General features: G+C 42.4%; 1 protein-coding gene across 1 annotated transcript; it reads right to left on the reverse strand.

Moving 5' to 3' along the window:
- Positions 1–277: 277 nt before the first annotated feature.
- On the reverse strand, positions 278–21,417 carry LOC106581871 (membrane progestin receptor delta). Its single transcript, XM_014164312.3, has 8 exons — positions 21,210–21,417; positions 13,438–13,709; positions 11,541–11,668; positions 11,125–11,330; positions 7,828–7,954; positions 7,630–7,726; positions 7,097–7,241; positions 278–6,813 (listed from the first exon to the last, which is right to left on the reverse strand). Exons 1-8 carry the CDS (start codon positions 21,382–21,384, stop codon positions 6,548–6,550), a joined length of 1,416 nt encoding a protein of 471 aa, XP_014019787.2. The 5' UTR covers positions 21,385–21,417; the 3' UTR covers positions 278–6,547.
- Positions 21,418–22,826: the final 1,409 nt, after the last annotated feature.

Raw genomic sequence — 22,826 nt, forward strand, 5'->3', positions numbered from 1 at the left:
TGCTAAATGACTTAAATGTACATACTTGTTGGCTACACAGGCAAAAAAAATTATCCTTGTACAATCATGCCCCCTACTGCTCACGTTCATACATGCACCAATACGTTGTTCCGTCTTGCAGGAGAGCAGTGGTTGTTTTACAGTAGATCGTTGCTCAGTGAAAGGTTGTCATCTAGTGTATTGGAAAATAACTGCAGTACTCCCCTATACGATCCAACATTTCAACTGATACAGTTGTTATACACAGTCGACAGACAAACACATTAATGCTGTCAAATATGTGGTAAGTCATTTTTATTAGAGAAATGATTCCAGTGACGAATACACTCTATTAAGGCAGCATTGACACAATTTTAGTAACAAGACAGCAAACAAGGATTTTTTTCCCCCTGTTTTTTCCCCAGGAACTATATTAAGTTCTCCACAAAAAACACAGCATATATGCTAAATTAAAATAAAGGTTTAATGAAAGGTAGTAAGAAAGGACAATAGGCACAGACATTCATTCAAACCGCTTCTTTCCTCTTTGCTAAAACCTAGCACTCTTCAGGAGTCACGCGAAGTTCATTGGTGTGTGGTTCTCTGTGTCATCCAACCAAATCTTTGCATAGCTTCCTATTTTACTTACTGTAACATGCCATTCAATATGAACACACTTTGAGAATCATCCTTGTAGCTTCATGAAAGTGATCGAAGTAAACAAACCGACACATTTGAACTAATAGGTCGTCACTTTTTTTTCAGCGATAATCTAGTTTAAACAAAAGTAGATTTCAATGACAAAAGCATAACAGAATGTTTAGAAATGTTGTTGAACATTCAAATATTCAACAACTTAAAGGACAATAGGTTATATGCACCAACTGCAGATATATCAGCACTACAATATGTCAATTCAGATACAGATATGGTCGGCCACACGCTAGTCACAACCCACTTCCAAGAAACAAGTTGAAGACGATGAAAGCACCATACCAAAATCAATAGTGGAAAACTGAGTGGTATAAGAATGATGAAAAGGGTAAATATATAGGTTTCTCTATGTTCAATAAATTAACCCTGAAAATAAAAAATGGTTTTCAAACAATAGGGCACTCGTTGGAGTAAAATTAGGTGTGTCTATGTGTGTGTGTTTGTCTACACTGCCTGTGCACTCTGCTCGACCTGCAACACAGTCCATTTCCCTCACTGACCACAATATCACTTTCTATTCCCTCATAACCACCCAAAGCCTTTAGGGGAGCCTGAGGTTGTTGTCACATGTTTTACTCTGGTGTGTATATATAACAAGACTCTTTCAACATTAACTTTAACATTAATAGAAAGACCAAGATCTTGGGTTGAAATAGGGATCCTATTAGTATGTCTTATTCCAACATGGAGTAATAAGCCATCAAACACACTCTGTCCACTTGTGACAACCAGCCCCATCGCAGGGTTGGTTGTCACACAGTATAAGGTTCACAGGTTGGTGGCACCTTCATTGCGGAGGACGGGCTCGTGGTAATGGCTGAAGTGGAATCAGTGGAACGGTATCAAATATATCAAACACATAGTTTCCATGAGGTTGATGTCATTCCATTCGCTCTGTTCCAGCCATTATTATGTACCGTCCACCTCTAGGCAGACTCCACTGATGGGGTTGGTTGTCACAATTTTGGCTAGTAGTTCTTTCCTTTTGTAACAGGAAATTAAGCAATATAGTATACAGCATCTTAGAAATAGCCAAGCCTTTCTTTAATCTGATGATATTCCTAACAAAATTCAGCATTTTATGCCTTGAGAACAACATATGACATTTTGAGTCAATTTGTGTGTGCGTGTTTGCACACACATGTGTACATGTGTCGGTGTGTGACAGAAAAAAGTATGTTTGGGAGAGAAAGGCAACAAATCCAGATAGCAGAGAAACCTCTGGCCAATGGATGTATACACTATGAATCGGGAGATGCAGTTTAGACATTGTTTGCTAATTGGCAAGACGTCTCACATATTTTTAGAATACATATAAACTATGTAGAACTGTAGAATGTATGTCGGCCAGGCATTCATATTCTATTTTGATGTCTCTGCAACATCTTCCCAATGTGCAAACGCTCTCCACGCTACATACAGTTGAAGTCGGAAGTTTACATACACCTTAGCCAAACAAATTTAAACTCAGTTTTTCACAATTCCTGACATTTAATCCTAGCAAAAATTCCCTGTCTTAGGTCAGTTAGGATCACCACTTTATTTTAAGAATGTGTCAGAATAATAGTAGAAATGTCAGAATAATAGTAGAGATAATGATTTATTTCAGCTTTTATTACTTTCATCACATTCCCAGTGGGTCAGAAGTTTACACAACTCAATTAGTATTTGGTAGCATTGCCTTCAAATTGTTTAACTTGGGTCAAACGCTTCAGGTAGCCTTACAAAAGCTTCCCACAATACGTTGGGTGAATTTTGGCCCATTCCTCCTGACAGAGCTGGTGTAACTGAGTCAGGTTTGTAGGCCTCCTTGCTCACACACGCCTTTTCAGTTCTGCCCACAAATCTTCTATAGGATTGAGGTCAGGGCTTTGTGATGGCCACTCCAATACCTTGACTTTGTTGTCCTTAAGCCATTTTGCCACAACTTTGGGAGTATGCTTGGGGTCATTGTCCATTTGGAAGACCCATTTGCGACCAAGCTTTAACTTCTTGACTGATGTCTTGAGATGTTGCTTCAATTTATCCACATAATTTTCCTCCCTCATGATGCCATCTATTTTGTGAAGTGCACCAGCCCCTCCTGCAGCAAAGCACCCCCACAACATGATGCTGCCACCCCTGTGCTTCACGGTTGGGATGGTTTTCTTCGGCTTGCAAGCCTCCCCCTTTTTCCTACAGACATAACGATGGTCATTATGTCCAAACAATTCTATCTTTGTTTCATCAGACCAGAGGACATTTCTACAAAAAGTACGAACTTTGTCCCCATATGCAGTTGCAAACCGTAGTCTGGCTTTTTTATGGCGGTTTTGGAGCAGTGGCTTCTTCCTTGCTGAGCAGCCTTTCAGGTTATGTCGATATAGGATTCGTTTTACTGTGGATATAGATACTTTTGTACTCGTTTCCTCCAGCATCTTCACAAGGTCCTTTGCTGTTGTTCTGGGATTGATTTGCACTTTTTGCACCAAAGTACGTTCATCTCTAGGAGACAGAACGCGTCTCCTTCCTGAGCGGTATGGCGGTTGCGGGGTCCCATGGTGTTTATATTTGGGTACTATTGTTTGTACAGATGAACGTGCTACCTTCGGGCGTTTGGAAATTGCTCCCAAGGATGAGCCAGACTTGCAGATGAACGAGGTGCCTTCAGTCATTTGGAGGTCTTGGCTGATTTCTTTAGATTTTCCCATGATGTCAAGCAAAGAGGCACTGAGTTTGAAGGTAGGCCTGAAATACATCCACATCTCCAATTGACTCAAATGATGTCAATTAGCCTATCAGAAGCTTCTAAAGCCAGGACATCATTTTCTGGAATTTTCCAAGCTGTTTAAAGGCACAGTCAACTTAGTGTATGTAAACTTCTGACGCACTGGAATTGTGATACAGTGAATTATAAGTGAAATAATCTGTCTGTAAACAATTGTTGGAAAAATTACTTGTGTCATGCACAAAGTAGATGTCCTAACCGACTTGCCAAAACTATAGTTTGATTAACAAGAAATTTGTGGAGTGGCTGAAAAACGAGTTTTAATGACTCCAACCTAAGTGTATGTAAAGTTCCGACTTAAACTGTATATTATTCCCAACACATTTTTATATGCCGGCCAAAGGTGTTCAGGTTTATTGGGACGGGAGGTCGATAGCAACAGCACCCAATGCTAATTAGGATGATAGTTACCACATGGCTTGACATAGGAACTCAGAAATAGGTTTGGAATGTAGCTCTCCCTATAATATTTTTTTTACATGTATACTCCCATAATTCAAACATTTATTTAAAAGAATACTGACATATTTCTTTATTATTCTTTTTTTTAACTTTCACCTATGAAAAAAATCCCCTCACCTCAATGTTTTGTTATGATGACATAAATTGACCAGGTGGATTAGTTCTTTCAAAGAATTCACACATTTTAATCTTAAAATGATTACACAGCGCCCTCTAGTTTGGGAGTTATAAGCACTGTGACAACCAACCCTGGTCTCCCCTACATACTGGATACAGAGCTACATGATAAAATAATGACGTGTGTGTTAGGTCTAGCGTGGTACATGTAAGTGCTATTATGTCAAGAAATGATTATACGATGTTGGGGATGTAATTAATCATTTTTCCTCATCTAAAACATTTACAAAAATAATCATGTAAATATACAGGCAATTCCCAGAATTGGAAACACTTGAGTAAATGAGTCATACAAAGTATATTGAAAGCATGTGCTTCCACACAGGTGTGGTTCCTGAGTTAATTAAGCACTTAATATCCCATCATGCTTAGGGTCATGTATAAAAATGCCCAGTTGCCCATTATTTTGGCTACCATGGCAAGAAGAGATTTCAGTGACTTTGAAAGAGGGGTCTCAAAGGAGCATAGGGGGTTTAAAGGGTGTGTGTGTCTCTCCGTCACCACATCTCAACCCAATTGAACAATTATGGGAGAATCTGGAGCGGCGCCTAAAACAGCGTTTTCCACCACCATCAACAAAACACCAAATGATGGAACTTCTCGTGGTAGAATGGTGTCGCATCCCTCCAATAGAGTTCCAGACACTTATAGAATCTATGCCAAGGCATAGAAGCTGTTCTGGAGGCTCGTCGTGGCCCAACACCCTATTAAGACGCTTTACTTTGGTGTTTCCTTTATTTTGGCAGTTACCTGTACATATGCACCACACTTTACAACTGAACAGAAACAGTATGTGCTGTTACATATACTACAAGGAATAAATACTCAAGAGATACCACACTCTTTTTCAAGGATACATGTAAACAATAGCCACTGACAATGTTATACCAGCATGGGGTGAGTGGTGTATTTGTTTGCCATAAACCTGCAATGACCACCACGATACCACATGGATACGACAGTGCCAAGACCCTTTGACCTCCACTAACCACATCCCCATTCCTGGGAGGTGAGGTGACATCACTCATTCAGTTCTGTTGTGACCATCATCTAAGATTTCTTCCATCAGATAGATAGCTGTTATATCAGATCAGTTAGATCAGCTGTTATAAACAAGGTCATTTGGTGCATTCTATCTCCCTAAAATTCCAGTAATTCGCTGACATTTAAACAGCATGTAGTGTTTCAAAAAATGCATCCAATGACCATTACTGTATGTTGTAGAAGTAAAAAATAAGAGTACTCCAAAGACCAATTCAAGTGACTGGGCATTCACAGGAACACAAACGGCGAAGAACCATGAAGTTTCCATGGAAACGTACCTCTGTAAAATTGCACCTGTTTTTTAATCATAGACATGGTACAGTGCTGTAGCTTTCAGGGACACGCTTAGAAAAAAAGGTTTCCAAAAGGGTTCTTCAGCTGTCCCCATAGGAGAAAACTTTTTGGTTTCAGGTAGAACCCTTTTTGGCTCCAGATAGAACTCTTTTGGGTTCCATGTAGAACCCTCTGTGGAAAGGGTTCTACAAGGAACTCAAAAGGGTTCTAGCTGGAACCAAAAAGGGTTCTTTAAAGGGTTCTCCTACGGGGACAGTCGAAGAAACCTTTTAGGGTTCTAGATAGCACCTTTTTTTCTAAGTGTGAAGACGTTTAGAGCAGGCAATCTGAATGAGCACTACACTGGTCTGTAAATCTATTAAAGTCATAGTGGAGATTTAAATGAGATGGTATTGAATATTAAAACAAAATGGTGGAATCATACTAAGTAGTCCAGTTAGTGAGAGTACAGATTATTTTAGAAGTCATGAGAATCATGTGATGGATAGTCATAATTTATATTAAATATGGGTTTTGAGATGTTCTAATAATGGCTTACAAATATATAGGACAATTGAAAAACAGTAGCTAAATACTTAAATATTAATATGAAAATTCCCTGCAAATTTACACTTAAAGATTTTTCCAGTTTGAGATTTACACGAACCAGAAATAATATTTCCGAGTACTTAGGTAACATTTGGGTCACTATATATAAAAGAAGGCACTTTTATGTGTTTTTAGACATCACATATGCTTCATACAACCAAGATCCTTTCAAGTATAAGTGAAAAGAAGTTGGCATATGATACTTTAACTTGAATACTTTTAACAGTAAACAATGATACTGAATAACTGAAAGGCTTCATAAAAATAGCTGGGTATTCGGCTTCAAAGTAAACAGTGAAGACATTAATAAACTCCTAAACAAACCTTAAATTGACGTTAGAATAACATGTAGAAAAACCATCCTGTGATAATAATCCAATTGGTTTATACAAATATTACCTGGTTTTAAAAGGTATAATATAACTTCTTATGATTATTATTTCCAAAGTTCACGACAGGGAGAATGGTTTAGCCAACCCTTTTCATTTGAACATACTGGGTCGTCACTGGTTGTGTGGAGTGTCACTGTTCCTTGCGTTTCGTGGGTGGCGTCAGTGGGTGGTTGGCACTGTGGTGAGGGTTCCACAGCAGAGGGGCACTGAAGATGCCAATGATGCCTAGGTTGAGGATGATGCCGAGGGCCAGTGCCCCCAGGGTACTCAGGAAGGAGGGTACGGCCGCCTGCGCGATGAGCCACGCCCTGCGTGAGGTCATATCTGCTAGCACCGCCTCCATCTGGAAGTGGGTACCCACCACGGCACAGATGTGGAAAAGCTGGTGACTGTGGCCTGAGAGAGGAGAGAGAGGAGAGAGAGATCAATGAGAGAGAGAGAGTCATTAGAAATGCTTGAATTTGATCATACTGCAGTGAACAAGGATTTACCAGGTTTGCTCAAAGAATTGTCACTGTTCAAATATTTGCCTACAGTAACATCACGGACACAGTAGAAATGATACCGCTATGCGCCAACAATAACTGGCCACAGGCCAGACTAGCTAAAGCTTGCTCAATAACTGATATAACCTTCCAATTCCCGTTGCCATGGTAACCGGGCGCCGGCGTGGACGTACCAAAGTAGTCGAAGCGCCCCGGGGCCAGCCTCTCTGGGAGGTGTGAGGCAAACAGGAAGCAGGTGAGGAAGGCGAAGAGGAGGTGGTAACAGTGACTGGACAGGGCCTCACTGTGACAGCAGCTGCCCCCGCAGCACAGCAGCAGCTACACACACACACACACACACACACACACACACACACACACACACACACACACACACACACACACACACACACACACACACACACACACACACACACACACACACACACACACAGACACACACACACATATATATATACAAACCCACATCAGATCATTGGCACAAACAGCAGCCAAGAGATTAAAAGATTTAACAGCATGTGGTCAAATCTTTATTTATTCTACACAAAATCAGTTTCTAAGTTAATGAGCCAAAAGTCCTGGTCAAAGTATTAAAGAGAGGCATTAATCGGATCTAAACTGTGTCATAACAAACAGAATGCAACCCAATTACGGTACAGGCAGACTTTCTGTGAACTCTGTCTACACCTTCTCAAAATAAACTCACTCTGTAAAATAGAGGGATGTTGTCAAAGATGAATGGAAAGACAAATGCCCCTGTCCGGAGAATTTTACTCCGATGTGGAAACTGCATCTCCAGGAATCTATACATTTTTTTTTTTTAAACAGAGGGAGAAAAGTTACAATGGTTTCAACGACCAGGAGAGTGATGCATTATGGGTAGGAGACCGTATTGGCTGCCTACCTAGAATAGCAGGACAGGCTGGTGCAGAATAGTGTGTTGCAGATGGCGATGGGCACAAAGTGTTGGTGCAGCCAGCTGTTGACCCAGCAGTCAGGCATCACATAGGAGCTATAGGTTATGGCACAACCTGAACACAAACACAAAATCACTGAAAGGTTAAAAAATATATATATACAATATCTGAAACTAAATCTACCATGCATTTCCCTACCATACACTCACGAAGCACTTAAAATAATTAATAATTATAAATTGCAACATAACATATCAATTAGGCTCTAATAACCTACTAATGAAACGTTGGCCTTGCACTTGCTGTAAATATGCTTCAACACCAGTTTTAATCCCAATGATGTACTTTCAATAAATCTAGAGGCTTTTTTAAATAAGTTTGGCTGCAGAACACCATCTACAGTAAACATTTGCAATTCTTATCCCAGAAACGTCTGGACATTTAGGGCTGGGTATGTTTTGGCAGTAAGGAGAATTGTGGTAGAATAAGGATCATATTGCAGGGGCCTCATACCCATTAATATGGATTTGAAAAGACACTCTTTCAAAGTAAGAGACAAAGTTTATGTTTGAAAGAGAGGGACAAGTCTATCACACACACCCATACAAGCAAACACACACCCAAGAAAAGCACACCTATTCACAAGCAGAATGTAAATACCCAAGTATGTAAACTGATTGAGCAAGCATGTGGAAACAGACATGAATCCATAGAAAATGTACATGTGAAGGTGTAGAGTAGTGGTATGCACACATCCATAAAAACTTTTCCCAGATGCTGGATCCGAGAGGAAAACATAGGCTGATATTTTAATCTATGCTGTCTGTTGACCTAAATCTGACAGTGCAATCTGGTGCGACATGATTTCTGTTTGTAAGTAGCCCTGTATGGCTTCTCTGTTGGAAGAGCAACCCTCAGGCTGGATGTCTAAAACAAAAGACAAACATTATTCCAAGGTGAAAGAATTGTGAAAGAAAACAAACTCTGATTTCACTGTTGGTATTGAGCTGTCGAACTTATTTGCATAGTGCTTTACTCAGCTTATATGTACAGTTGAAGTCGGAAGTTTACATACACTTATTTTGGAGCCATTAAAACTCGTTTTTCATCCACTCCACAAATTTCTTGTTAACAAACAAAAAAATTTTGCAAGTCGGTTAGGACAACTACTTTGTGCATGACACAAGTAATTTTTCCAACAATTGTTTAAAGACAGATTATTTCACTTATAATTCACTCTATCACAATTCCAGTGCGTCAGAGGTTTACATACACTAAGTTGACTGTGCCTTTAAACAGCTTGGAAAATTCCAGAAAATTATGTCTTGGCTTTAGAAGCTTCTGATAGGCTAATTGACATCATTTGAGTCAATTGGAGGTGTACCTGTGGATGTATTTCGAGGCCTACCTTCAAACTCAGTGCCTCTTTGCTTGACATGGGAAAATCAAAAGAAATCAGCCAAGACCTCCAAATGACTGAAGGCACCTCGTTCATCTGTACAAACAATAATACGCAAGTATAAACATCATGGGACCACGCAGCCGTCATACCACTCAGGAAGGAGACGCGTTCTGTCTCCTTGACATGAACGTACTTTGGTGCGAAAGTGCAAATCAATCCCAGAACATCAGCAAAGGACCTTGTGAAGATGCTGGAGGAAACAGGTACACAAGTATCTATATCCACAGTAAAACGAGTCCTATATCGACATAACCTGAAAGGCTGCTCAGCAAGGAAGAAGCCACTGCTCCAAAACCGCCATTAAAAAAGCCAGACTACGGTTTTACAACTGCACATGGGGACAAAGATCGTACTTTTTGGAGAAACGTTCTCTGGTCTGATGAAACAAAAATAGAACTGTTTGGCCATAATGACCATCGTTATGTTTGGAAGAAAAAGGGGGAGGCTTGCAAGCCAAAGAACACCATCCCAACCGTGAAGCACAGGGGTGGCAGCATCATGTTGTGGGGGTGCTTTGCTGCAGGAGGGACTGGTGCACTTCATAAAATAGATGGCATCATGAGGGGGGAAAATTCTGTGGATAAATTGAGGCAACATCTCATTACATCAGTCAGGAAGTTAAAGCTTGGTCACCAATGGGTCTTCCAAATGGACAATGACCCCAAGCATACCTCCAAAGTTATGGCAAAATGGCTTAACGACAACAAAGTCAAGGTATTGGAGTGGCCATCAGAAAGCCCTGACCTCAATCCTATAGAACATTTGTGGGCAGAACTGAAAAAGTGTGTGTGAGCAAGGAGGCCTACAAGCCTGACTCAGTTACACCAGCTCTGTCAGGAGGAATGGGCAAAAAATTCACCCAACGTATTGTGGGAAGCTTGTGGAAGGCTACCCGAAACGTTTGACTCAGGTTAAACAATATAAAGCCAATGCTACCAAATACTAATTGAGTTATGTAAACCTCTGACCCACTGGGAATGTGATGAAAGAAATAAAAGCTGAAATAAATCATTCTCTCTACAATTATTCTGAAAATTCACATTCTTAAAATAAAGTGGTGATCCTAACTGACCTAAGACAGGGAATTTTACTAGGATTAAATGTCAGGAATTGTGAAAAACTGAGTTTAAATGTATTTGGCTAAGGTGTATGTAAACTTCCGACTTCAACTGTATATACTGTATTCTATTCTACTGTATTATAGTCAATGCCATTCCGACATTGCTCGTCCAAATTTTTTAACATTTCTTAATTACATTCTTTTACTTTTAGATTTGTGTGTATTATTGTGAATTGTTAGATACCACCGCACTGTTGACGCTAGGAAAACAAGCATTTCCTACACCCGCAATAACATCTGCTAAATATGTATATGTGACCAATAACATTTGATTTGATTTGATACTTGAACAAGACATGTATTATTATGAGGTTTTGTGGGCCAAAAACTTTAATTAATGTGAATCTGACAAGCCCAGACAGCACAGCAACATGACACACACAGCGCCAAATCAAACATACACGAACAATGAAGTAACCACACAAACAGTCGTTACAAATGTGGGAAGTAGTATATAAAGTTCTAATCATGCAACTGATTGCCCAAGTTCACCGATACTTTTTGGAACTTGAAAGATTGCATGTGGCCTGTACCCTGTGCGATTGCACCAGTTTGGATTACGGGAAGCAGTAGCCTACTGTGAGAGTTGGCAGTCTTGGTACTGGAGGAAATGTAACCAAAAAGAAATAACTAAAGGGAAAGGAAGCACTAATAGTCTAACTGTGAAGTGCAGACAGTCAGACTTCATGCAGCGGGCCTTACCCAGGCTGTAGAGGCTGAGTGCGCCGTAGTCGAAGAAGTAGCAGATGTGGCGTGCCTCGGGCGACATGGTGCTGAAGGTGTGGGCACAGCTGGAGGTGAAGGGGTACACGCAGATTAGCAGCATGTACACCAGCAGCGGCCAGGTGTAGCTCTCCGTCAGGAAGTTCAGTGTGGAGCACAGGACGCTGAAGCGCCACAGGAAGTACCTGGGAAATGAGACGCGTCGCAACACCGTCAGTTCCATTTGAAATGAAATGGGGGAGTGATCGGAAGATTTGATACGAAGACAGGAAGACATCAATCTGATACGTATGTTTTCCAGTCTAAACCAGCCCTAATTGTTACAGAATACCTCCCGCTATCTATTGATCTGATCTCCTTGTCTTCATTCAGAGTGTTTGCATTGGTGTACATACCATGTGGGCAGGAAGTGGGTCCAGATGTTGACTGTCTCATTGGTCATCTGGAAGCTGCTAAGGATGCAGTCCAGGGCGGAGCTTTGGGGGTGACGGTATCCCGAGATGATGCCATCCTCCCGGAACACCTGAAGGCAAAACACTGTGATACACAGTACATAGGCTACTATAGAGATGATCTAACAAACAACTGGAGGACATCAAGACCTGTCCTCCTAGTCTGGTACATCTGGGCCTGTATTTCAAAAAGTGTCTTAGAGCAGCAATGCTGATCAACACTTACATTGGCATTTTAGTAATTTAGCAGACACTCTTATCCAGTGTGACTTACAGTTGCGTTCATCTTAAGATAGCATTCATTGTAAGATAGCTAGGTGGGAGAACCACATATCTCAGTCATAGTAAGTACTTTTTTTAGTAGCTATCAGCAAAGTCAGTGCTAGTAGAGGCAATCTTTCTTTAATTTTTTATTTACAAAAAATGTGTGGGCTGCGGAATTCTGGATAAATTGCAGGTTTTTTATGGCACAAGCGGGGAGTGCAACCAACAGCGATTTGCAGTAGTCCAGACGGGAGACTGATTAGGACCTGCACCGCTTTCTTTGTGAGATAGGGTCATACTCTACTAACGCTGTAGAGCATGAACCTGCAGGAGCAAGTCACTGCTTTGATGTTTGCAGAGAACAACAGGTCTCTGCCAAGGTTCTTTGCACTCTAGGAGGGGGACACCATGGAGTTGTCAACCGTGATAGATTGGTCTTGGAGCGGGGGCAGGCCTTCCCCTGGAGGAAGAGGGGCTCTGTCTTGTCGAGGATGAGCTTGAGGTGGGCCGACATCCAAGCTGAGATATCTGCTAAGTGATTTGGTGTATAGAGAGAAGACAAGAGAGGGACTAGAACCGAGCCCTGGGCGACACCAATAGTGAGAGTACATGGTGCAGACACAGTCACCTGGTAGGAGCCGCCTGCCAGGTAGGATGCAATCCAAGAGTGTGCAGAGCCTGAGACGCCCAGCCCTGAGAGGGTGGAGAGGAGGATCTGATGGTTCACGGTGTCAAAGGCAGTGGATAGATCTAGGAGGATGCGAACAGAGGAGGGAAAGTCAGCTTTGGCAGTGCGGAAAGCAGTCTTGGTTGAGTGACCCGTTGAGTGACCCGTCTTGAAGCCTGACTAGTTAGGATAAAGAAGATGGTTCTGAGAGAGATAGTGAAAGAGTTGGTCAGAGACAGCACGCTCAAGTGTTTTAGAAAGAAAAGAAAGAAGGGAAACAGGTCTGCAGTTCTTGACATCAGAGGGGTCGAGTGTTGGTTTCTTGAGGAAGGGAGCGACTCAGGCCATTTTGAAGTCAGAGGGGACACAGCCAGTGGTCAGGGATGAGTTGATGAGGGAAGTGAGGAAGGGGAGAAGGTCTCCAGAGATGGTCTGGGGAAGGGAGAAGGGGACACGGCCAGTGGTCAGGGATGAGTTGATGAGGGAAGTGAGGAATGGGAGGTCTCCAGAGATGGTCTGGGGAAGGGAGGAGGGGATGCAGTGGTCAGGGATGAGTTGATGAGGGAAGTGAGGAATGGGAGAAGGTCTCCAGAGATGGTCTGGGGAAGGGAGGAGGGGATGGGGTCGAGCGGGCAGGTTGTCGGGCGTCACTTCATAATTTAATAGGCTAAACTGATCCTATATCAGCACTGCAACTCTGAGACACTTTGTGAATACGGACCCGGGTGAAGATGGAGCAAGGACTGGGTTGAACATAAGCGCAAACAGCCCTCTGGGAACTATATGACACAATCCTGATCTCGACACCATATCCTATATTTAGGAAAACATGAACATTTAGTCAGTGAAACCTCAGAAGGTTTGTGAAATGGTTGTGAAAGGTTTCTCTTTCAGTCTGGCCACTCTTACCTTGGGGACTTGGTGGATGTCGAAGAGCTGGGGGAGTTTGATGCTAAGCATGTCTGTGGGCAGTCTGATGGCCCCCCTCCCTCTCTGGCAGGCCTCCCTGAGCCTAGCCCTGCATCCCTGGCAGAGGACACACCAGACCGGGCAGTCAAACGCTGGGGCCTGGGCCACCTCTCCAAGCCCTGGTTCCCATTGCATACAGCGGTCCCAGCCCCAGCCCTGGGCCCAGCCCCCACCACCGTTGGCCACCCCACCCCCCCACCACAAAGGAAACACTGCAGAGACAGAAAGGGAAGAAAATGTCTGTTAGATATAATTCTCTAGAAATTACACTGACATACACTCAGATATATTGTGTGAGGACTGCTATATAACCATTTACATATCACACATGACACATCCACTGTATGTGAATCGGTTGGGGAATAGTCCACTCTGTTTCCACTTGATTTCAAGTTACAAACCAATACAAAACTATTCAATAGAATTTTCAATTGGTTCCATCAAAATGAGTATTTCTTCTTTTGTCATAAAGTCCTTGTTGACTGGACTCTTCCATTGTGTCAACCTTCTCTAGACGTCCCCAGACATGGACTCAGATTTAGACAGTGGTTAGCATTGTCACATTATTATTTTTGATTAAACCTTTATTTAACTAGGCAAGTCAGTTAAGAACAAATTATTATTTACAATGACGGTCTACCCCGGCCAAACCCAGACGACGCCCTATGGGACTCCCAATCACGGCCAGATGTGATGCAGCCTGGATTCGAACCAGGTACTGCATTGACGCCTCTTGCACTGAGATGGTGTCTTATGGTGGGCTGTTAGCTAACAAAACTAGCATGACAATAACATGTTCCTGCCATGTAGTATTGAACAGAGGGCTCCTTCTGTTCAGATAACAAGGGAGATTGTCAATAGGAGCCTTATGTTTGTGGACCCAGCAACTCACACCATGTTCAATGTTGCAGGCATGCTTTGCTTGCCATTTTTCAGCTGGCAAAAAAAAATAAAAAAAATCTAGTTTTGATGCAAATCTGTCTTCATCTATTGAGAGTTTCTGTTGAGGAAGTTTCATTTTGCCCTACTTACTGATATTTAAATTTCTCATATCTCCCTGTCTCTTTCTAACTCAACGGTATTTCAGATACGCTAAATGGAAATACACTGAGTGAACAAAATATTAGGAATATATTACACCCCCTGTTGCCCTCAGAACATCGTCAATTTGTCAGGGCATGGACTCTACAAGGTGTTGAAAGCTTTCCTGGCTCATGTTGACTCCAACGCTTCCCACAGTTGTGTCAAGTTGGCTGGGTGTCCTTTGGGTCGTGGACCATTGTTCATACACATGGGAAACTGTTGAGCGTGAAAAACCCAGCAGCGTTGCAGTTCTTGACACACTCAAACCGGTGTGACTGGTACCTACTACTACCACACCCTGTTCAAAAGCACTTAAATCTTTTGTCTTGCCCATTCACCCTCTGAATGGGCAAGGTCACAAATGATTATTATTTTAACAACCTTTTTTCCTGACTCGAGAGTCATGATACATTTTTCAGAGTGACTCGTTCCTTTTAGTGGTTCGTTTGATCTGCTCTGCTGGCCACGATGAATCCTACAGCAGGATTAATACCAGTTTCTCCGGCTCAGCGGTTCCAGAGACCTGCTACCACCAACAACTGTCTATCATATGTGTGCGCACGCAAACAGATCATGCTGCAGCATAGAGAAGAAGAATACAGGTTTAGAACTGGTATTTGAACTCACGGTGTAATAATGAATGTCATTAATTGATTATTGAAAAGCTACACAGCTTTGTAGAAGCATCAACGGCCTGCCTCTACTCAACAAAATCGAGGAAGAATCGTTTGGGGGCCTGCTTCTCTCTCGGCAGGCAGGCAGGTCATTCCGCAAAGAGTCGTTCACAATCTAGTCTGGTTGTATGCCTAGCTATCACAAATGTACATTGTTTGAAGCACACTTTAGTAAGTCTCAGTCACAAATGACAGCTCCAATAAGCCCCTTATGGTGAACGAGAGGCTTGTAGAATCATAAGCCGGTCAAGTTTTTAGTTAATCGTTGGCCGGTAGGGGGCCCTGCGCGCTCTGGGCATTACTAAATAAAAACAACGAAATGAGTCGAAAGATTCATACTTTTGACTGAACGAGTCGAAACGATCCGAGTCAGTAAAAAGCGTCGAAATTCCCATCACTACAGGAAATATTGAGTGATAGCCACTGAGGCACACACACAAACAGCAGAACATGTATGTGCTGAACAAGCAAACAGGATGGATTGTATGCAATAATATGACATGATGACAATCAACTGATTTGCACAGCTTCTTTTCTGTTTATGGCACTTCACTGTAGAAATTGACTTAAGTACACTCAGAAAAAAGGGTTCCAAAAGGGTTCTCCTATGGGGACAGCCGAAGAACCCTTTTAGGCTCTTGATAGCAGCTTTTCCTCTAAGAGTGTATGTTAAAGAGCACCACCAAGCTAAATTCCGCTCCAGCCATTTTCACGAGCCCGTCCTCCCCAATTAAAGTGCCAGAAACAACCTGTGATCACCATCCATACGGCTTCCTTTGTGAGAGTACAGTTGCAACAACAGACTCATATAAGCCCTATGCTAAGGCTCAGAATGGAAGTTGCTTTGGTCTGATGATTTGTCAGAGTCAGGGCACTTATCTCAGTGTTGGCTGGGTGAAATAATACCTGGAGGTTGCCCTGTCAGTATGGTGCATACCTCAGGCTCTGTGATGTGACAGTGTGTGAGGGGAGACAGAGACAGAGAGAGGAAACAGGACACTGCATGGTGGCCCAGCTGCAGGCCTTATCACATTTACTGGGACAATGCGTGCTTTGTGACTGAGGCCCTGTCTGGAGAGAGCAGGGCCAAGGGCCGACTGTTACACACTGGCCTGGGCTCTATGAAAATGAGTAGCAATTCTGCTCAATACACACACATGCTGAACTGGAAGTTCTTATTCATGGAAATGTGCACACACACACACAGAAAGAGAGCGAAAAAGACAAGACAATAGCTTGTGTCTGACATTGAACCATGCTAGTGGGGTCACTGGGTTCAGGGCTGAGAACAGAAGGTGAATCATTTGCATGCATGAGACTCCTATCAATGAAAGAGGGGTGATGTCGAGGTGCCAATGATTTGGATAAATAAAAGGCTGGGTAAATACAAGGCTGTGCGTATCAGTGTGTGGTTTGCAAAGCGTGCCGCTGATTTCAATAAGCAAAGTCTTCATTTAAAACGTACACTGAGTGCACAAAACATTAGGAACACATCTCTCGAGTCAGTAAAAAAGGTTGTTCAAAAAATTATAATTTGTGACCTGCACATCACTAACTTCCTGTTCCTCACAGATTCACTCAAGTCACTTCAAAGTCTAGCGTGCTACCAATTACTGCCTCCTCAATTTGAATTATATTATATTGAATTCTGTATGACGTTGCAATACAAGTAAATAGTGTCTATTTCACAATAAGCTTCGATAGTGGGTTGCACATATTGATATGATATACACTGTGTACAAAACATTAGGAACACCTGCTCGTTCCATGACATAAACTGACCAGGTGAATCCAGGTGAAGGCTATGATCCCTTAATGATGTCACTTGTTAAATCCACTTCAATCAGTGTAGATGAAGGGGAGGAGACGGGTTAAAGGAGGATTTTTAAGCCTTAAGACAATTGAGACATGGATTGTGTGTGCGTGCCATTCAGAGGGTACGGTAGTAATTGCCAGGAGCAACACTGCTGGGTTTTTCACTCAAAAGTTTCCTGTGTGTATCAACAATGGAACATCCAGCCAACTTGACACAACTGTGGGAAGCATTGGAGTCAACATGGGCCAGCATCTCTGTGGAACGCTTGACACCTTGTAGAGTCCAAGCCCTGACGAATTGAGCCTGTTCTGAGGGCAAAAGGGGTGTAACTCAATATTAGTAATGTGCTCCTAATGTTTTGTACACTCAGAGATTACGCCACTGCCTCCATTGTTGGGGGGGGGGGGATTCGTGTGCTCCTTGGGATGGCACTACCCGTATGCCCACCTGTATGCACACATCCTTATTCTGCTAATTGAGTTATCCCAAGAAGCAAGTTCATGTTGTAAATTTGGTCCTGATGAAGACTTAGTTATAGGGTCAAAATGTTGCCTGTATAATGTAATAGAACTTAGACATAGATGACTAAACATCTGTGGCCATATTCAGGAAGTGTTTCAGAGTAGGATTGCTGATTTTGCCTAAGTGCCTGCTCTTAGATCATAATGAATAACATTGAATGAACAGGGAGAACCTGATCCTAGATCTGGCTTCCTCTCTGCAGCAGAGAAACTGTGGCGAAGAAAACAAACCTAAATGCATTATTCCTAATCCTAACCCACCCCACTATGAGGTCATCTTCAATTCTAAGTGGACTCGTCTTGACTCCAGCTGTCCTCTCCCTCAGTACCCTCCCAAACTGACTCTTCCCAGCAGCCTCACTGCTAATCAGCTGTAAAAATTATGTCAGGGAATCATGGGAGTAAGAAATACTCTCACTGCAGAGTGGAAAATAAACATGTCCACATATTTTGGCTTAGGGTACACCCCAATTTTGTTAACTTCGTTGGAATCTGAATTGCCTAGCACAAAACTATTGGCATCCATGTCCGTGTTTATGGGAAAGATCTGCTAAGTGACCAGGTGATGATTGGGTAATGGTCCAAACCGGTCTATCTGATTAGATCTCATGACAATGAGCGCACTGCAATGAGTGCATAGATGATAGTTCTCAGCTTACTGTAAAAAAAACTCTGCACGTTCTGTCACAACCAGTAAAACAACTTATGAATAACAGACGTATAGCCTGGATTCTAAAACAATGGTGAAACTGAGCATATCAGTTTGGATTCCTGGGTGTGTCTAACAGTGTGCGGTCCTTTCCCATTCAGATTTCCTTCTCCATCCACAGGAGGTTGGGGAGGACGGGCTCGTGGTAACGGCTGGAGCGGAATCAGCGGAACGGTATCAAACACATGGTTTCTATGCATTTGATGTCATTCCATTTGTTCCGTCACAGACATTATTATGAGCCGTTTTCCCCTCATCCTCCTCCACTGTCTCCATCAACTAATAGAATGGGAATTCTGTTGGTCTATTTCTGTTGTAGTCGAATAACGGGAGGTCTTGGAGGTGTTGCTCATGGACCTCTGTGATGCCAACCACTTTTCATGTGCTCACTACCACCCAATCTCAACTACACCACCCACTCACAAGGCTGTTCTGCACAGTAGCAACACATTTCTCTTCTGAATAATTTATTGGCAAGGACTTGATCCTTCGTGACTTTCTATCTAAAATACTATACAATTGTGCAAAATAGTAACAAGAATGTGAGAAGTAGGTTAAACACTCAGAGGTGTTTGTTTAAGTGTCAGTGAGTGTCCGTCTTTGTTTGTTTGTGTGCAAGAGCATGGTAATGGTTGCCACATACAGCAAACAAGGGGAAAACAAGCACTCTAGATAGAGTGACTGCCAGTGGCGGTGACCATCCCCAGTTCCCCTACCATCATGTTTCAAAATCTACAAATATTCACTTTTTTCCCCCTCCGTCCTCCCTCTCCCCTTTACCCCACCTCTTCTGAATACGCAGCTTCTCTCCCACGTTTCCCTCTTTCTGTTCCACTCTCTCGCCCAACTCCTGAATTGCTTTCCCTGGCTCGTGATCTCGTCACATGACCTTCCTCAATAGAAGACTTTATAACTCAGGACCTAACAATAAGAAGTCTATGTGGGGAGCAATGTTGACATGGGCACATGTCAGTTTTATGCAAACAAGAACAAGGCACATCGTTCGCCCCATAGAACATTGCATTGTCATCTAGCTGCATGATTCTGTACAGTTTGTACTGGTAATGGAACATGGAAGACATCACCTCAACACACACAATATGACTGATGGTCAAGTGTACCCTGAACAACAGGATTCACCAGTTCATGTCCGTACTGTACTGCAGAAGGTAGAAATCCAACAAATAACCCCATGTATAGCTGAACTTACCATCAGACCCTCCCATTGACCCAGATGGAGTACTCATTAACACTGTCTGTTGAGGACTTTAAATTCACACTATTATAGGCTAGTGATACATGGATTTGAATATCATCTGTTATGTTCAGTAAGAGTAAGATTTGTGTTTTCTTAAAGGCATCCTTCCTCTCTTGTCGCTTCTTTCCTGTAATCACTGATCCAACATGAATAAATTGTTGAAAGCGTAACAGAACCTTTGCTTTCACCAATCTACAAACTGATGAATGATTATCTCACAATGCATTTCACATGTTTTTAACAGGGTCACACAGTTCCTTTCTGCAGGTGTGGTGTCAACCAATAATTTCACTTATGATAATCTGTGATTAACTAGAAGAACGTAGTGTCACATGGAACAAGTTACAACTTGTCATCGCAATAGAGTGGCATTAACAGCAGACCAGACCAACCAGATATGTAGGGAAGAGATCTACATTTGGTCTATGAAATGTTTAACTCATGTAGCCTAGGTAGGGCAAGGTAGCTGTCCTACCTGTCTCTCGCCCTATCTTTGTAGATGGCACTAACACCCTGTACCAGGGCAGAGGCAGGGCAGAGGGTGAAATTCAATGCATTGCTCTGAAGTTGTCTACAACATGAACATTGCAAAAGAAAGAAGAAATGCTGAGTGCATAGTTTCATGAGTGAAACGAGATCCAACAATTGGACACAGTTTCTCAAAGAGCACTCAATCCTATTCAAATTAATTTGCCTTTTTCATAGGAATGTACAATGCCTGGAGTCACATTCATATGACATTAATACTGAGAAATGGTAAAGGCAGACACACAACAATCACAGACAAACAGATAAATGAGCAGTTATGTTCAGTTATGGCACAGGCTAAAAAGACAATCTCAGAGAGAAACTTTCTGGTGAGAGATTGGGATCTATTTTTCCCAAGAGAATAACACTTACCGTGGGAGTCGGGCATGTGGAGGGCCAATATTCCCTAAAAAGTGCCGAGATGTGGCAGGTAGCCTAGTGGTTAGAGCGTTGGGCCAGTAACCGAAAGGTTGCCGGTGGTGTCTGGTCTATTCTAGTAGCACAGCCCTACACAGCCCCTGCCCAGAAGAACCCTGGAAAGACTGAAGAAGCGCTCACGTGGACTGTTGCAATAACAAGACAGAAAACACTATCTGTGCTGCGGGCCAAAAATGACAAGACCAAGAATGTTCCCCCGTGCGCGTTAACGCATGTTGTCTTTCCAAGAAAGAGGTGTACTGGATCTCTAATCTGCTTTCATGGACTATTTGGTCTTCATTTTCATGTCGGATAGCCTACTATATTGTTATCACATTGTAATAAAATTGTTATAGGCAAATTGCCTTTGTTCGGGCGCAATGGAGGACTGTCAAATTTGTCACACCTCAGACTAAAACACCTACACACTCATGACAGGCTACAATGCCAATTTCATCAATATAAATTGAATATGAATACAAAAAGGCAAATATGCCAACAAAAAGTGAAATGATATTTTAAGTGACAAGATACATAGGCTACAGAAATAATTTGCATAATAGCTGAAAAGTCTGGTTCCGTGGAGACATTTTCAGGATTTCCAGTTTCCTACACGCTCGTGGCGCACATGTACAAAATATACATATCCAGTAGCCTATACAATGTAACAACCACACTACGGCAAAGGAAAGAAACAAAGTCAAACCTTTCAGCTTTATATTGGCGGTGAGCTCATTAGCGCAAATCTTCACTGGAGCAATGTAGTCACTGACCAAAATGAACAATTGTTGCTTGTAATAAACTATAGTCCCATCGTAAATCCGGTTATCCTGACCATTGGAGGCTGGTGTAAATCTGTATAAACCGTCTATGTCCTGCATTCCTTCACAGGCGAATAAAAACACCGCAAACCCGTAGCCCCAATGTCGAAATCCCACCCTCTGCACACAGCGACGTTTTGATTGGATGGGGACAAGAAAGAAACATTGTTATGGAGAATCAGGAGACAAGGCAGAGAGCAAGCCTTAAGGCATCCCATATCATCGCATAATTCTATTTTACATGCACAGACAGTCATATAACATTTTCTTAATCAAAATGTCACATTTCAAAGTTTTTCACATTACATAATATTTGAAACAGCTCCAAAGACTATTCGGTGATATCAACGGTGATTTTCATCTGTAGCCTATTCAATACTATGATCATATAGGCAAAGTTTAAATTCCTGAGAAATCCTCACTCAGTAAGTCAAGGCTGGCAGGTCACTTCGTAATATTCCAACTGAACCAAATCTACATGAAAAGCAGGGCCTTTTTTTTCATGGACTGAGAGGCACTTTGACAAAATGCTTTGTTAGGACTTTTTATCCTCCCTCAGCACCCCCAGGGCCGGACTACCGCATTTGGAGGCAAGGGGGCCACGGGGCACTGACCTCTGCCAAAATGTGCATTTCAACACATTTTGCCATGGTGCAGAGAAGAAAAAAAAATGCTGTTTCCTAATGCTATTCTACACTGTGATAATTATTATTACTTTTTTAAAGTGAATTCCCTGCAATTCTTCACTTTCTGCCACGGGGCAGAGAAGAAAAAAAAGTGCTGCCATGAGGCTGAGAACATTTTTCAGTTTTAAAGCCAAATTCCTAAAATTCCACACATTTTTGCCATCATTGCTTCGCCTTAAGATGCTTTAGGGAAACCGGGCCCTAGACTGTTCATTTCCCCACCACCAGAAAGTGGGCCAGCCCTGTGCTGTGCCAACCATCTTCTGTTGGGGTGGCGCTGACCCCGCAGCCAGGGGATTGGTCTCGCTCTGCCGTGCAGAATGGTGGGCATTAGGCCCAGGCATCCAGGGTAGTGAGGATCACGAGACCTCACAACAGAAGAGAGCAGGATAGATGGCACACCGAGTCCTACTCACTGGACCGAGACTGATGGATGAGCCAGGCTGCACTGAACGGGTTCAGAATGAGAAGTTTCAGAGGAAAGTGGAACAGAACTACCATATTTCAATAGGTAAGGGTGTTTCGAAACTTTGGAACAAACCTATAAATTTAAAAACATTAAATGTGTTCCAAACAGCAAGCGGTACCAGAGCAGTAAGGCTAGGTCCAAAAGGCTTCTCAACAGCTTCTACCCCCAAACTATAAGTCTTCTGAACAGCTAATCAAATGCCTACCCGGACTATTTGATACACACCATTTCATTTTAATGTCGGTCAGTCGTCATCTCTGGATTAGTTCAATTTACTGAAACAATGGCTATTATTGTCATAAGGGTGCAGCCATGAGTATGTTCAGTTCAAATAGGTTGCTTTCCCA

Source organism: Salmo salar, chromosome 02, assembly GCF_965601325.2.
Source record: "Salmo salar chromosome 02, fSalSal1, whole genome shotgun sequence".
NCBI classification, from domain to species: domain Eukaryota; kingdom Metazoa; phylum Chordata; class Actinopteri; order Salmoniformes; family Salmonidae; genus Salmo; species Salmo salar.